The sequence below is a fragment of the Heptranchias perlo genome, chromosome 1 (genome assembly GCF_035084215.1).
Source record: "Heptranchias perlo isolate sHepPer1 chromosome 1, sHepPer1.hap1, whole genome shotgun sequence".
NCBI classification, from domain to species: Eukaryota; Metazoa; Chordata; class Chondrichthyes; order Hexanchiformes; family Hexanchidae; genus Heptranchias; species Heptranchias perlo.
In genome coordinates, this window is record NC_090325.1 from 184,419,683 (window position 1) to 184,437,492 (window position 17,810).

General features: G+C 42.5%; 1 protein-coding gene and 1 long non-coding RNA gene across 2 annotated transcripts in view; one reads left to right on the forward strand and one right to left on the reverse strand.

Moving 5' to 3' along the window:
* abraxas1 (abraxas 1, BRCA1 A complex subunit) overlaps positions 1–16,435 on the forward strand; it is a 28,864-nt gene extending 12,429 nt beyond the window's left edge. Inside the window, exons 5-9 of the mRNA XM_067994380.1 lie at positions 4,704–4,897; positions 5,183–5,302; positions 7,552–7,636; positions 14,351–14,465; positions 15,934–16,435. Coding sequence (XP_067850481.1) covers positions 4,704–4,897; positions 5,183–5,302; positions 7,552–7,636; positions 14,351–14,465; positions 15,934–16,382 — 963 coding nt within the window. The 3' untranslated portion in view covers positions 16,383–16,435. The remainder of the gene's footprint in view (positions 1–4,703; positions 4,898–5,182; positions 5,303–7,551; positions 7,637–14,350; positions 14,466–15,933) is intronic.
* Positions 3,840–8,094, reverse strand: LOC137328999 (uncharacterized). The gene is made up of 2 exons (XR_010964883.1): positions 7,947–8,094; positions 3,840–5,795 (listed from the first exon to the last, which is right to left on the reverse strand). It is a non-coding gene; the product is annotated as an uncharacterized lncRNA (long non-coding RNA).
* Positions 16,436–17,810: the final 1,375 nt, after the last annotated feature.

The window sequence follows — 17,810 nt, forward strand, 5'->3', positions numbered from 1 at the left end:
AGTCCCCCATTAAGACCACTATGCATTTGTAACACGCTTGTCTAATCTCTGCATTTATACAATCTAGCACTTCAGAGCTACTGCCAGGGGTCCTATACACAACTTCCACTGTAGTCTTAGATCCTTTCCTATTTCTCAATTCAACCCATAAGGTCTCTGTTGGCTGCAATTTAGGTGAGGCCAACTTCAATGGGATGAGACAGAGACTCCACAGTAAACTGGGCAAATCTGTTAATGGGGGTGAAAAGAACATTGGGAGGTGTTCAAAAAAGAATTTAACGTGATATAGAACCAGTTTATACCCCTAACGAGCAAGAGCTCTACTTGCGAAAAGAAAACAGCCATGGACAACAAAAGAGGTAAGGGACAACATAAAACTAAAAGAGCATACAAAAATGCAAAAAATAGCACAGATCCTGGTGACTGGGAGCGATATAAAGAACAGCAATGAGTAACAAAACAGATAGTAAGAGCTACAGAAAGGGAGTATGAAAAGAAACTTGCAAGGGATAGCAAAATCAACACAAAAAATTTAGGAAAAAGAGGGTGGTCAAGGGCAATGTGGGCCCCTTAAAAACTGATAATGGTGAGATTGTAAATGAAAATAAGGAAATGGCAGACATATTAAATAATTACTTTGCGTCAGTATTTGCAGTAGAGGAAGAAGATAGCATGCCAAATACCCCAAGGAAACTAATTTTGAATCAGGGATGGGGACTCACCATAATTAATGTATGCAAATTATCAGTAATGAAGAAAATAATGGCACTAAAGAGTGACAGATCCCCAGGACCAGATGGTTTCCATCCCATGGTTTCAAAGAAAGTAGGTGAGAACATTGCAAAAACCCTATTATCTTCCAAAGTGTTCTCGATTCAGGAACCGTTCCTTTAGATTAGAAAATTGCACATGTCACTCTGCTATTTAAGAAAGATGAGAGAGGGCAATCAGGGAATTATAGACCAGTTAGCCTAACATCTGTTGGGAAAATACTAGAGTCTATAATTAAGGATAGAGTGACTGAACACCTTGAAAATTTTCAGCTGATCAGAGAGAGCCTGCATGGATTTGTAAAGGGTCGGTCATGTCTGAAGAATCTGATTGAATTTTTTTGAAGAGGTGGCTAAAGTAGTGGATAGGGGAATGTCAATGGATGTTGTTTATATGGACATCCAGAAGGCATTCAATAAAGTCTCTCATAAGAGACTGTTAGCTAAAGTTGAAGCTCATGGAATTGAGGGCAAATTATTGACCTGGTTAGGAAATTGGCTGAGCGGCAGGAGACAGAGAGTTGGGATAATGGGTATGTATTCAAATTGGCAGGATGCGTCTAGTGGTGTCCCACAGGGATCTGTGTTGGGACTTCAGCTATTCAGTAACAATGTAGATGATGGGATAGAGAGCCACATATCCAAGTTTGCTGATGACACAAAGATAAGCAGCATTGTAAGCAGTATAGATGGAAGCATAAAATTACAGAGACATTAATAGATTAAGTGAATGGGCAAAACTGGCAAATGGATTTCAATGTAGGCAAGTGTGAGGTCATCTACTTTAAACCTAAAAAAGATAGGTCAGAGTACTTTCTAAATTATAAAGCTTGAAACAGTGGAGGTTCAAAGAGATTTAGGAGTCAATGAACATAGATCATTAAAATGTCATGGACAGGTACAAAAAATAATCAAAAAGGCTAATGGAATGCTGGCCTTTATATCTAGAGGACGAGAATACAAGGGGGTAGATGTTATGCTACAGCTATACAAAGCCCTGGTTAGACCACACCTGGAGTACCGTGTTCATTCAGTTCAGGGCACCGGACCTTAGGAAGGATATATTGGCCTTGGAGATTTACTAGATTGATACCTGGAATCCAAGGGTTAAATTACAGGGAGAGATTACACAAACTAGGGTTGTATTTCCTGGAATTTAGATGATTAGGGAGTGATTTGATTGACGTTTTCAAGGGGAACTGATAGGGTAGGTTGGGAGAAACTATTTCTGCTGATTGGGGATTCTAGGACTAGGGGACATAGCCTAAAAATTAGAGCCAGGACTTTCAGGAGTGAAGTTAGGAAACACTTATACATGCAAAGGCTGGTAGAAGTTTGGAACTCTCTTCCGTAAACAGCAGTTGATGCTAGCTTAATTGTTAGTTTTAAAATTGAGATTGATAGATTTTTGTTAACCGAAAGTATTAAGGAATATGGAGCTAAGGCGTGTATATGGAGTTAGGTCACAGATCAGCCATGATCTCATTGAATGGTGGAACAGGCTCGAGGGGCTAAATGGCCTACTCCTGTTCCTGTATTGACCAATGTGGAACAGATCCCAAACTGAATATCTGATTCTTAAGCTTCAGTTGTGGGCTTGCTGCCTAGGCGAGAAGACAACAATGTCAAGGGTAGCTTCATTTTAGGGCGAACGGTGTGATCCTAAAAAGGGCTCCTCGGTCACCCAGGAGTTTGCTTAGCGAAGTTATTGGTGCCTAGCGATCAGAAATCTGGATTGACTACATGCAGGTCAGCAGCTATGGCTTCCAGTGTCTTCCGTAGTTACTGTTTTGCCACTTGCCCATTACCATAGGATTTCCATCTTCACTCCTGAAAAGCACCAAACTTCACATTCAAATGTACTTGCATGCTGCAGCTGCAGCCCACTTGAGCTTTGCAACCTCCTCCAATCTTAGCCTCCTCCTGCATCCTTCAATCCTCTGACTCTGGCCTTCTGTGTGTCCCCCCTCTCTTTGCCCCATCATTGGTGGCACAACTTTCAACCGCCTTAGTCCTACTCTCTGGAACACCCTCCTTAAATCCCTCCATCTCTCTTCACTTTCCACCTTTTAAAAGCCTTCTGAAAACCCATTTTTAATCAACCAAGCTCCTGACTTTCCCTTTTTCTTTGTTAAAGATGTCTATAACTACGTGTTGTTGTAGTTGTGTCTGCCTGCAGTGGATGATTGCCAATGTCTTTGTGTTAGCACTGATGTCTTAAGCACAGTCCATATCTTGATGCTGCAATGACATTTCACTGAGATGAGCCCTCTCTTTTCTGCTAGGACTGCCTCTGTATTCTTTATGCACCGGAAGATTGACAGTCCCCTTCATTGATTGCCACCAATTACCCTCACCATTTTAATCCAGGAGCCAACGTAGTGGTGGTTTGGGGTGTGGCCAGTGCTGTGCACAAGTGGCTATTTAGAGCCACAGGTGAGAGCTGGACAGTCAGTGGGGACCAATATGAGACAGTACTTGTGACTGGAGGCTCTATTTGTGTTACCCCATAATTCTCCAACCCTTAATGTTGCAAAAAGAGAGTTACACATTATTCAGGATATCTTGTGACAAATTTGAACTTTGTTGGGCGTTATGGAGATAGTTTCTCCTAAATCTCCTCGCACCATGCATCGTCTGTTGCTGAAAGGGCAAAGTGACCTGGCCCCAGTCCTATCCAAGCTCTGACGCCAGATCTTTGCAAACACTCGAGAGGGACCCAAAATAGCTGTTTTCTTTTTGCAGTGGTTGAGTGGACCAAAGATGAGGGATAAATTACTAACAAAGATAATTCATGTGAAAAGAATGCATATTCAGAAAAAGGGGAAGAATTGCTTGGTGCAGTTTCAAAAGTGGGGTTGAATTCTGCCTAGACTGATGGATGAGATTCTTTTATCTATTAGCTATGAGAGCCTTTTGTGAAATAAATGTGAACAGTTTCAAAACAGCTCAAAGTGGGCATGGGGTCAGAGCACAAGACAGCCCACAATGTGGCTCTAACTGGCAGTCAACCTCTCAGATGCCACAGAAGAAAAGTCACACTGATTCAATGAAGTTCTCAGGCTGTAGTTGTTATAACTGAGTGGAAGAGTTTTATTTTACATCAGACACTGTACCTGACCTGGGAGTGCTTAATACTGCGATTTGGTGCCCAAAGTGGGAAAGTGTTGCCTTTTGTAGATTTGATGTCCCCCATATTTAGCATAAAATTCATTAGACATAATCTTTAAAAAATTTTTAAGGAGTTTCATTATAACCAGGTTTGCTGCACCGTTTATATATTAAGAGTCCACTGGTGCATGCTTGCTATTAGTTTTAATTGAGATTTGCTGAATTGTACTGTGTTACATGCACATAGGTGGTTAACTACAGAGTGACGTATGCGTGCAGGTAATTAACGGCTGGGTGACATGCGTGCAGGTAATTAACGGCTGGGTGACATGCGTGCAGGTAATTAACGGCTGGGTGACATGCGTGCAGGTAATTAACTGCTGAGTGACATGCGTGCAGGTAATTAACTGGGTGACATGCGTGCAGGTAATTAACTGCTGGGTGAAATGAGTGCAGGTAATTGCTGGGTGACGTGTGCGTGTCTGGTTAATGGCTGGGTGACATGCGTGCAGCTAATTAACTGCTGGGTGACACCCATGCAAGTAGTTAACTGCTGGGTTACATGCGGCAGGTAGTTAGCTGCAGTGTGACGTGTGCATCTGGTTAATGGCTGGGTGACGTGCGTGCAGGTAGTTAAAATGGGTGACGTGCGTGCAGGTAGTTAACTGTTGTGTGACGTTTATAGTTATTGACTCACCCATGGTATTAACAGCTTGTTTGGTAAAAGACTTAAATTTCAAAAGTGATATTGCTGTTCCACACTTTCCCACCTTTTTTAACCTGGGTCTAGATCTAAATCTACTTGTACTTTTTCCCCCTTAGAATGTTATTGGTTGGTATAAGTTCAGACGTAACACAAATCAGACCATGACATTCCGAGAACGTCTCCTTCACAGGACTCTTCAGAAGCATCTGAAAAACCAACAGCTGGTGTTCTTTCTCTTTACTACCAAGTTAAGCAGAGAGAATGGTTCCACGCACAGTCTGGAGTACACGCTGTATAAACCCCAGGAAAGGTGAGCAGTGCCCAATTTCTTTAAACAATATCGTCAGCCGGTGCAAGTTTGGGAAATGTAGCAAATCATTTCAAGGAGAGTTCTGAGAATGATTTCAGTTTTCTTTTTACCTTGCCAATTGTGAATTTTGATGTGTGACCTAATCTGTTAGTGCTGGAATAGTTTAGATTGTGATCTTACCTCTTAACAATCTGGCACTATCATATCAGACCCACCTGAAACATTTTATAGTCCACTTTTAATAACTTTTGAAGCTAACATTTATCTTGGTTTTTTTAAATGTAGTTTTGTTCAGCGAATACCTGTATCCGTGACCAATCTAGGAATGTCCGAACAACAAGACTACAAAACGTTTTCTGGATCCAGTAGTTCTGGGGGCTATTGTCGAGCAATGAAGAAACACAGGTAGAAAACGCAGCTGATCTTACCCTGTGTGCTGCGGTAACTGGAGCAGATACTGTGGAATATGCTCAGTGTTCCTGGCTTCTTACGGGTTTTTTTGGGGGGTGGGGAAGAGATTTAATAGCACTTCTGCTTGGTAATGGGATTAAGTTCTGCCTTGAATATCAAGTAACCCGTAATAAATGACACCATCATTTTTCCTTCATATTTAGGATCAAGTAACTGACTGATAACAGAGCTGTATGCTTTTTGGACATAGTTTGCCTTGGAATCGCATGTTCAGAATGCACTGAACAGACAGAATTTCAGCAATTTTAAGTTTAAAAAAAAACTGCTTTCAGCTTGTGGAATGAAAACTTCCCTCACTACACACTACTTCCAGAGTCTTCAATTAGTAGTGTCTCTTCACTCTGTTTAGTTGGTCCATTAGGAGGTGAATGTGATCTCCTTGGCAATTTCAGCAGTTTATTTTCTTAAAGATGCCTTGTCTTTACACCTGGGGACAGAGAACACATTACTGTCATGATTTCACAGGCAAGCAACATAATATTTTTGTAGTGCATTAACCTGTTCAGTGCAAATTACATTATACATCATAAGCAAGCAAAATGTTCTCTAAAGGTTGATTATTTAAATATCTGGAAAAAAAATCTGGACATTTGTGCTGTTTTTAAACTGAATAAAATGTTTACAAAGTAACATGGTCCTATAACATTTCACTTCTGGCAGGGCAAGTGAGGAATAGGGAACAAACCTCTTGTGTCCAAGTACTATTGAACAAAGATTGAAACCTTTAAGAAGCTTGGAAGGAACAAATGTTTGATTCAGTACTAGTTCAGGCAATTGATTTGTTAAGTACAGCAACATAGGGCAGTGTGTACTGCCTGAAGTACACATGTAAAGGGCATTTGGTTCTGATTAGGTACCATGACCATGACTTTTGGGATGCTGTGCAATTGGTGAACCAGAAGTTGTGTTACTGCCATCTACTGGAAGTAAGTTGTTCTGACATTTTAAAATTTGGATTTACCAAATAACTTGGTTTGTTTTATAAACTTGAAGTATGACAATAATTGCTGCAGCTTTAAGTGAAAAAGGTCACCAAACTGTTAATCTCTGACTCTCTTTCCCCCCCCCCCCTTTCCAATTTGTTCTTTATTTGGATGTTATTTCAGAAGTTCCGATTTTCCTCAGGTGCGCGTAGGGTGCAGATATTGCAGCCACAGTGTCATTTCACGGTATCAAAGTGGCACTTCAATATGCACCTTGTAGGCTATAGAAATTGTTTGCATTTGTGTCAAGGTTCTAAACTATATAGAATTATGAGGTAACTTTTAACTTTCAAATGGTCAGAACCAACAATACTATTTGCCTAGATACCTTAAAGTAGTTTGTTTTCTCTTGTTAAATTGAGCTGTTAGTGTCTGCAATTTATGATCAAATTTATCTAGGCAGTTTTGATTGGCAACTCGATCAACCAGTCCTCATGCAGAGAGCTGGGGGATGGACAGAGATTAAGCTTTTGACTTTCGCACATTCTGGATGTAAAATGCCTGTCTACAGTGAGTTGGGGTTTGAAACAGGCAGGGTGCTTTCTTTGCCCATGCCCCCCCCCCCCCACTAGAGTCTTTTCAATGAATACTGACTTGTAACGTGAAGCTAGGGCCATATCAAGGGTGCAGTTTGAGAGATTTATTTTTGATGTTGAAAGGTGCGATTGGGAGTAGGTTGAATTTCACTGGAGAATGTATGCTGTTCAGTCATGTATTGCATGTAAATTAATCCAGTTTGTTTGGTTTACAATTGGCTGTGTCTCACTAGATGCTCATCAGTCTGCCTTCTGGAAGATAGGAAGACCCCAATGCGGGGTCTTATAGTTACAGCCCAGGGTCACGATCATCTAGGTGTGTAATTGGATATTGGGCGGTAAAGGTATTCTCCAGATCATAGGGAATGTGGGATCCGCTTATGGGAGTGATCAGTGACACTGAACCCGAGACAATTTCTAGTGCAGACCCGAAATGTGTAACAGTCAGGCATTTAGATTGATCAAAGCATTTCCCTGGGAAGTGCATTGTTTGTGTTCTCAAACCCATTCTTCCATCAGTAAAATACCACTGTTCCTTCTCAATCTAGCTGTAAGAGAGATTCAGAAAAAAAGTACTTTTTTGAAAGGTGGAGATGAACAGATGGATAGGAAAAATTGAGAATTGCAATGGATGTAACTACTGTTTTTTTTTTCCCCCCCTCAGACTTGTGTTTTTCGATCAACAAGGGTCCTTAAAAGAGGTTCAGAGAATTAAGGGCATGTATGGTACACTGCAGGAGGAATTGAAGGTAATTGGGATGTAAATCATAGACTTGTTGAACGACACTGTTCAAACATCAGCATTTCATATTGCATTCTAATAGAGATCATTATCTCTGGTCATTTAACTGGCCTGTTCTGTTATGTAGCAGCTCTGAGGCTGGCTGTAAACTCTGGTGCTTTAACTGTCTGTTGTTTGCTCGTAAATTGGTAATTTGTATGAAGTTCTAATATTCCTTTCACAATATATAGTATAATGATTTAAAATGTATCCGGGGTTACAAAATATGAACAGCCTCTTTGTATTCATTATTCAATAAGAATTGTATGGTGACTCACATTTTTTCTTCAGTGTAAAGAGATGTTCAATCTCTCTCTTTCCCAATCTTTGAAATGGACTCACCACTCCCAGGAAAACTGACACATGACCTTTGACATCTCTTCTGTATCCAAGTCTGGTTAAAGAAAGTGGGATAAGAATGACTTGTTTGTCACGTCGCTCAGAGGAAGTTGTTAATGGCGCGATTCAATCATATCAGTATAAACCGAAAGAATCAAAGTCATGTAGATGCAAAGAGAGGCTCCCCTGATGGCTCAGCAGGTTTATCAGCCCTACAGATCAGGAAATTCCCAGATTTGATCCCTGGGCAGTGCTGGGTTAGCTGATCTCTGCTGCGGCAGTGTTGAGGTGCTACCTCATTCACCTCTGTCGGGAAAAAATTGGCCAAGGTTCCAGCTCCAGATTAGTATTCAGCGACCCTTGCTGGAGATGCACATGTATGAGGATGGAATAGGGCTCAGCTGCAATGCCTGGAATTGAATAATGTAAGGAATCTTACAACACCAGGTTATAGTCCAACTGTTTTATTTGAAAATCACAAGCTTTCGGAGGCTTTCTCCTTCGTCAGGTGAGCGAGTGTGGGATTCCATGGAAGGTTATATTCAGAGAACAAAACCTGGTGATTACAGAAAATCTTTCCAACTGCCCGTTGTCAAGGCAATCAAAGTGTTCAGACAGAGTGATGTTACCTACAGGACCACCGAATACACAAACGGCCAGAACACAAAACAGAGAGAGAGAGAGGGAGAGAAACATCCAAAAGGAAGAGAAAGACAGAGAATGACCCGTTGTGTTAAAAACAGATAACTTTTTTCCGCTGGTGGGGTTACGTGTAGCGTGACATGAACCCAAGATCCCAGTTGAGGCCGTCCTCATGGGTGCGGAACTTGGCTATCAATTTCTGTTCGACGATTTTGCGTTGTCGTGTGTCTCGAAGGCCGCCTTGGAGAATGCTTACCCGAAGATCGGTGGCTGAATGTCCTTGACTGCTGAAGTGTTCCCCGACTGGGAGGGAACCCTGTCTGGCGATTGTTGCGCGGTGTCCGTTCATCCGTTGTCGCAGTGTCTGCATGGTCTCGCCAATGTACCATGCTCCGGGGCATCCTTTCCTGCAACGTATGAGGTAGACAACGTTGGCCGAGTCACAGGAGTATGAACCATGTACCTGGTGGGTGGTGTCCTCTTGTGTGATGGTGGTGTCTGTGTCGATGATCTGGCATGTCTTGCAGAGGTTGCCGTGGCAGGGTTGTGTGGTGTCGTGGACGCTGTTCTCCTGAAAGCTGGGTAATTTGCTGTGAACGATGGTCTGTTTGAGGTTGGGTGGCTGTTTGAAGGCGAGTAGTGGAGGTGTGGGGATGGCCTTAGCGAGGTGTTCGTCGTCATCGGACGTCCTATCGTATCAGGCAACGGAACCCTATGTGAGAACCTCTCTGGATACGTTGAGGGCATCCTGATACCCATCGTACAGGGAACCCCCAGCTTCTGTCGCGACACTACAGACTTCCTACAAAAACTCAGCACCCACGGACCAGTTGAACCAGGAACACTTCTCACCACGATGGATGTCTCGGCACTCAACTCCAGTATCCCCCACGATGACGGCATCGCTGCAACAGCCTCCGTACTCAACACCAACAACAGCCAATCTCCAGACGCCATCCTACAACTCATCCGCTTCATCCTGGATCACAATGTCTTCACCTTCGACAACCAGTTCTTTACCCAAACACACGGAACAGCCATGGGGACCAAATTCGCACCCCAATACGCCAACATTTTCATGCACAAGTTCGAGCAGGACTTCTTCACTGCACAGGACCTCCAACCAATGCTATACACCAGATACATCGACTACATTTTCTTCCTATGGACCCATGGCGAAGAATCACTGAAGAGACTACACGATAACATCAACAAGTTCCATCCCACCATCAAGCTCACCATGGACTACTCCTCAGAATCGGTTTCTTTCTTGGACACACAAATCTCCATCAAAGACGAGCACCTCAGCACCTCACTCTACCGCAAGCCCACGGACAACCTCACGATGCTCCACTTTTCCAGCTCCCACCCTAACCACGTCAAAGAGGCCATCCCGTATGGACAGGCCCTGCGAATACACAGGATCTGCTCAGACGAGGAGGAACGCGATGGACACCTACAGACGCTGAAAGACGCCCTCGTAAGAACGGGATATGACGCTCGACTCGTCGATCGACAGTTCCGACGGGCCACAGCGAAAAATCGCATAGACCTCCTCAGAAGACTAACACGGGACGCAACCAACAGAGTACCCTTCGTCGTCCAGTACTTCCCCGGAGCGGGGAAACTACGCCATGTTCTCCGCAGCCTTCAACATGTCATCGATGACGACGAACACCTCGCTAAGGCCATCCCCACACCTCCACTACTCGCCTTCAAACAGCCACCCAACCTCAAACAGACCATCGTTCACAGCAAATTACCCAGCTTTCAGGAGAACAGCGTCCACGACACCACACAACCCTGCCACGGCAACCTCTGCAAGACATGCCAGATCATCGACACAGACACCACCATCACACGAGAGGACACCACCCACCAGGTACATGGTTCATACTCCTGTGACTCGGCCAACGTTGTCTACCTCATAAGTTGCAGGAAAGGATGCCCCGGAGCATGGTACATTGGCGAGACCATGCAGACACTGCGACAACGGATGAACGGACACCGCGCAACAATCGCCAGACAGGAGGGTTCCCTCCCAGTCGGGGAACACTTCAGCAGTCAAGGACATTCAGCCACCGATCTTCGGGTAAGCGTTCTCCAAGGCGGCCTTCGAGACACACGACAACGCAAAATCGTCGAACAGAAATTGATAGCCAAGTTCCGCACCCATGAGGACGGCCTCAACCGGGATCTTGGGTTCATGTCACGCTACACGTAACCCCACCAGCGGAAAAAAGTTATCTGTTTTTAACACAACGGGTCATTCTCTGTCTTTCTCTTCCTTTTGGATGTTTCTCTCCCTCTCTCTCTCTCTCTCTGTTTTGTGTTCTGGCCGTTTGTGTATTCGGTGGTCCTGTAGGTAACATCACTCTGTCTGAACACTTTGATTGCCTTGACAACGGGCAGTTGGAAAGATTTTCTGTAATCACCAGGTATTGTTCTCTGAATATAAATGCGGTAACCTTCCATGGAATCCCACACTCGCTCACCTGACGAAGGAGAAAGCCTCCGAAAGCTTGTGATTTTCAAATAAAACAGTTGGACTATAACCTGGTGTTGTAAGATTCCTTACATTTGTCAACCCCAGTCCATCACCGGCATCTCCACATCATGGAATTGAATAGCCCATCAACAGTAAGAGTTAAAGCTCACGCGTGAATAATGGTCTCTTCGGTGAGTTAACAGTGGAGGACTAAATCCGTAGAACCATATCCCAGCAAGTGGCTAACTGTTTCAGAGGAGGAGAAAAACTGGCAAAAGTGGAAAACTGGTGAAATAAAACACTGAAAAGTAGAAATAGTTGGGGCATAGTGTAGTGAATGAAAAGAAACGTCTTGTTGAGTGAGCAGCGCTCTGTTACAAGCATATTTTTAACATTTTTCTGCATGTAAATGCTATAGAAAAATTGTGTATCCAACAAAATAATACTGTAGGATTGCTTTGTTACAGATTATTGCACAGGCTGCCAGTCATACATTGCCCTAAGCAACACACTAACTGGAGCATTATTGCTGGGCTTTGTGATATGTAATTAACCGTGATTCTTTGGATCCAAGACGAGGAGTTTTTGGCTAACAAAGAGCACAAGAAAATAATTCTGTAGATAAAATATTTGAACATTATTCGGTTGGATGTGTGCTTGTTTTGCGTAGTAATTACATGTAGCAAGTGTTGAAACTAAAAAAGGCTTAAGTCAGCGGGTCTGAAGTTCTCTCTCTCACTTTATTGCATGCCAACTGTGTATTTTTTTTATTCTCTTCTCCCCACCTCCCCAGCAGTTTTCTCTCCTCTTGTGCTGAATCACACTAGAGTGGAGGCCCACATGTGCCAGCAGCCCTGCTGTGGCTTGGCCACGTGTCCATTAGTGAGTATAGTGCAAGGCAAGCGGGCCACCACAGCTGTTTCTGAAGCGCTCCTCTCCGGAGATCCAGTGCATGGGCACTTTTCAGTTAGGGGTGGGAGATCCCAGATAATGATTAGAAGGGGAGTTGTTTATTTTCTTTCATAGCACAGATCCATTTCAGTGGCTGCATTGCCCCTCCTCTCCCCCCGCCCCCCACCCAAGATTAGTAAAATCAGCACAGACCAGTGATCACAGTTTACATGCACATGGTTGAATCAAATCAGGAACTTGACAGATAATCACACTCATCCTAGATTGTTTTAATAGATTTCCAGATTGTGCAAATTATCAGTTGGCAAAAAGTAAAATCGCTGGTGTCTTTGGTAGAATGTCTCAAGCACGAGAGAACCAGGCCTCTGGTCTTAACTCCTGCTTGCCACGTTGGACTGAATTAGGAAGCGTGGAATGTTAATGTACTGCTTGACCCAAATTCCACTTCCTCGGTCAGGTCACGTCTGTTGCCAAGATAATTTTCTTTCACTTTTGTAACGTTGCTCACCTCTGCCCCATGTCTCTGTCCCCTCCTCCTCCACCCACCTTCTTTACCAAAACTCTTGACTGCTCTAAGCCTACGTCTTAACCCATACAAAGTCCACTCTACTGGTTCCCCAAGTCCTAGCAAGTTGATGTTAGAATTCTTGTCCTCTCTTGCAAATCTCTCCAATGTTCTTGCCCCACCCTGCCAGTGTGACTTCCTCCAATGTATCTCCTTACAGGCATCCTTCATTCTTCTAACGCCAAGCTATTCCTTATCCTCTGCTCCCTCTGTTCCTTCACCTGCAACTGTTGTCCTTTTTCCCTCCTGCGTACAAGGAGCACTGTAGAAATGCAAGTTCTTGAGGGAATTGCACAAAACCCTCACTGACCTTTTACACTATTTTGGGTTTTATTTTTCTATCACAATATATTCTATGTATAGAACTTACTGAATACAGGTCTGTATTGGTGACTTTCTGTTTGAAGTGAAGATAGCATTCCAAACTGAAAATATTTGTCTTAATTGCATTTTGTTCAAATTTTTATCTGTTTATGCCTGTGCAAAGGGTTAACTATTAGGATTTTTTTAATAGTTCACTTCAAAATATCTGACTTGCGTAGCCTTGCATTGCTACCTTGGTTATCCTGTGTAGTCGCGTTGCACTGTTTGGTGCTAACTGGCCATTAATTGTTATCAGTATTGAAAATATAGTATTTTAAAATTCATTCATCTCCATATCTCAATACTGGATAATAGTTGGTGAAATAGAGGCAGTAATCCCATCGAAGGATTCAGTTGTTCATCAAACTTCTCAAGTTACATTTGTGAATTTATTTCCTTTTGAACTAGTTTATTTGTGTTCATTGATAAATTATGTACAATTAAATTATACCGGGTCGTCAGCCGGGTTGAGAAATAGACAATCCGTTGGCACGGCTTGTTGGAAATACAAACTTTTGTGCACTAGGGGTATAGGATGCAGATTTTTGGCTGTGTCTTCTCTTCCTCCACCCACAAATCTGCTGAGTTGCCAACTTCACCTGTCCGGTTTGATGTGGTGCCGAGCAGAGGTGACCAGATTTTCCACAAGTGTGATTCACCATTGGCTGCAAGAGCCCACCTCCGAGTGACTGTTCATAAATTGGGATTGACAGAAGATTGGGAGCAGACTTTCAGTTCATCACCCTAGTGAGGGGAAGGGGAGAAAAATAATTGACCAAAGTTTCCATTGGTTGTGCCATTTAAGTTATGAATCCATCCATTATTGTTCATTAACCAGATTGGGAGCAATCTTGAACAAGAACCAAGGTGGGTGGGGGATGAGGAGAAATGTTTTTAAGCAGCTAATTGTTATGATCTAGAATGCACTGCCAGAAAGGGTTGTGGAAGCAGATTCAAATAGTAACACACATCAGCCCGCTGCTCCTACATAAAGGTGAGATAATTTCATCAGTTGTTAGAGGTTTGGAACACTAACTCTACCTCCAGATCTCAATGACAGGTGAGCAGTAAAGGAAAGAGAGCCAGACATAGAAAGAAAGAGACAGACGTTACCAGAGAGGGTGACAGAGTTGGAAAGCAGGGAACAAGCAGAGAGACAATTATATACCGATCAGAGCCAATAAGAGAGAGACTTTGGTGCCAATCTGCTCACCGCTCATGAGACATATTTGTACGGTATGATCAATAATGCAGTTGAAATTTTATATTGAAATTTTATTTTTGGATTGGGTATGCATTTTTGTTCAAAAACTTGTAATATATGCAGATAATAAAATCCACGTTTTCATTATTTAAATCTCACCTGGTCTTAGACCACTTGTTTAAAGGTAGAAGAGAGTGAACGCTCAGTGGAATGTTTACTAGCTGATGTACGACGACTCAGGGAGACAGTATCTGAGAAGAAGAGGCTGCGCGCACGGATTCCAGGTAGGAACCGTCAGTACTGGGATAAATACATTTATTCGAGGACAATACCTCTTTTTTTATATTAGAATTGGAATAAATTAATTTTATGACAGAACTTGATGGCTCCAAAAAGAAGTTAAGTTTAGGATGAGAATCCTGAAGCAGAAACTAAGGTTCAACACAAGATGTGTAGAATGTTTCTTGTTTGCCCAGACGGGTGAGGCTGTGTACCCAGATTATAGCACAATCCCTAGAATTTCACGGTGACTCATATAAGGCTGTTTGTTTTCAAAGATAAGGAGGTCGCAAGGGAACATCCTTCATTTCAAAAAGTTTAAAAGCTATCGAGGATAAATATTGCACTTTTTCTCACTCTGTAGTAACCTTCATATGAGCCACCCATTAAGGTACTATAGGACATTGCATTGTATAGGACGACCGTGGGCCGTATATAATAATGTATTTACCTACTAAATTATTCATAGTGAAGAGGAAAAAATATTAACTCGATATTTAATAACCTGCCTTTACATCAAGTAGGTTGCAGGTTTGGTCCCTCATCTGTGGTAAGTTAACTAGTCTAAACCAGGGTGACCTCGGGGCTACTACTATTAATTTCAGCATCCCCAAATTAAGGAAGAGAAAAATTGGACGATGATGCGTTCACATGATCAAGTAGGTTGCCAATGCTCAGGTATGAAGAGTGGCCACTTGGGCAAGGTACCCAGAATGCTGCCAGGCATGATTTGGGGCATCCATGGGCAGAATATGAAAGGGAGGAAGTTGAAATTGTAACTATCTATAATAAATTAAAAATCTTGCATCTGTGTGTACCTCCTGTCAACGTTCCCATTATAAATTCCTATGTCCACATTTATAATGGAAACTATCCATGTAAACTTGTCATTCTGTAATTATATCCTTCTGCCACTTGAGGTGCTGTAGAGCCACCACTGTTGGGAGAGCGCAGTTACAGTGTGACAAGTTTAAATGGGCAGATTCCATTATACATGTGGGCATAGGAATTTATAATGGAGTTATAAAAATAAGGACAAAATCTTTGACTTGAAAATGGGGACTGAATTATGTCTGTGGTCTGGTCCAATTATCCCCCACCCTCTGACCCTGCTTCACCTGATGACTACACTAGGTCTTAACTCCCAGTGTGCAGCGCATGACAGGTTGACTAGTATAGTGTAAAAGTTAATTTCTAGTTTACTGTCCCTATTTTGAAATATACATTTTTGCACAGTTATTGCATACCAAGAGTATACAGTACTGCTGGGCAAATATTTTTCCTATCCATCTATAAATTGCTGGGAATTTATGCAGCATCAAGTGGCTCTTTAATTTGAATTGAAGTTTTTCATAATGTCCTAAAAGTGAAGCAGAAACACCACAATATTAGTGTGACTTTCTTATGTCAGTTATAGGATTAACTAATGATAAGTGCACAATATGTTAACTTGTACTTTTTTTTTAAATATAGGAGAGAGACAGAAGCCTGACCTTATAGAAAAGAATGTACACTTATGTCAGGCTTTGAAGAAGGCTTTCCCCAACTCAAAGCTTTTACAGTCTGTGTCAATTACAAGAAAGGGTCAAGTTCTGCCAGTTCAGTGCTACAGTGAAGACAATGCGATGAACGTAAAGGACACACTCACTCAGGTCTCAGCAAAAAGCATCCATACATCGCCCTCGGAGAGGGCCAACGCCTCCGGGATTACATGTAAACGGAAGGCAAAAAACTGTCACAGTCCTGCAAGTCGGAGTAAGAAACGAAAAACAGTTTGGCCACAGGCCAGGAGGTCAGCAAGTAGAGACAGTGAGGGCAGTGAAACTGAATCAGTGATCAGACTGACTGGGTCAGAAAATGAAGGAGATGTACTGGATCAGTACAGCAATGATGTACCGCCTTCAGCATCACCAACATTCTGAACATTCCAAACACTCAGACCTGAAATGTAATAAAGCAATCCCCATTTGAGAAATGCAAAGTGCTAAATCTTTTTCCACATGTATATTCGAAAGGACGTTTGCCTTTTTTCAATTGGAAAGCATGTTGCACCTTGGGGAGAAGGAAAGGCAAGTACTTTGTATTTTTTTTTTAAATCAATCATGGTGACTTCTTCACCTTGTCTGAGATATCCAACAGCTTTACCGGAGGCATAAACAATCATTTAAATTTTTTGCAGAATCAATGCACCTATGTTTGGGAGATTGAGGAATGGTTTGGAATACTGTCTTTTCATTAGTGCCCAGGATTGAATCCGACTTCACACTAAAGAGATTAAATCTCTCTCTTCTCCTGACCTTAGCTTTTGAAAAGCGGATTATTTTTTCCCCACTCCCCGACTTTGGCACCTGGTTTTAGAACTGTGCACTCCAGACCACCCAAAATAAACCTCAGTGAGCTCCTAAAAAGGAGTGTCCTACTGAGTGGTCATCTAAGACCAACGGATAACTTCTTCCAGTGGGGACACATGGAGCAGTAGGACTTCATCCATTCTGTTGATTAAAGTTCAAGTGAGTCTGGAAACCACATTACAGTTTGGAAGGTCTGAATGGGTGGGGCTTGAAAGGTCTGGATGGGCGGGGCTTGGAAGGGCTAACAAACATGAAAACTTAGCAATTTTATTGTAAAAAATTTTTTTACAGGGCTATCATGCAAATATAGCAATATTTTTACTGCAAAAAAACTTTTACAGTATCTAGTATATCTGCAAACACCTAATCTCAAGCTAATTCTCAAATGTGAAAACTAGCCATAATTTGATACCAATTGGACATCTCTTTCAAAGGTTATAAGAATGGCTGCTGATGGAAGATGGTGTTCTGAAGTTAGAGGTAAGGATGTTAGATGCAAAGTGAAGCTCACTGCTGACACATTTTTCTCTAGAAGTGTATAAAATACCAGTAATTAACCCAAACAAAATTGTAGGAATCTTTGATTTTGAACGGTACATTTCCTGAGAATACGATTTTTTTTTGATGGTGGTAATGAAAAAAATAACATCCATTCGCATCGCATCTCAATCAGCAACTATGTTCATGCGTTACTGCAGCTGTGGAACCCCGGATTTCCATGGAACAGCTGGAGCCATGTGCGACAGTGTTATAGGAGTCAGAGCCAGCCCATGCTCAGGCATGTCCTCAATCCTGCGGCCACCTTGGGAGCATAGAAACAGTAGACCATCCAGCCCCGCGAGCCTGCTCCGCCATTGAATTAAATTATGGCTGATCTGTGCCTTATTCCATTTACCTACCTTTGCTCCATAGGCTTTGATACCCTTACCTAGCAAAAATCTAGTGATCTCAATCTTAAAAGCCTCAGTTGTCCCTGCATCCACAGCTTTTTAGCTTGGG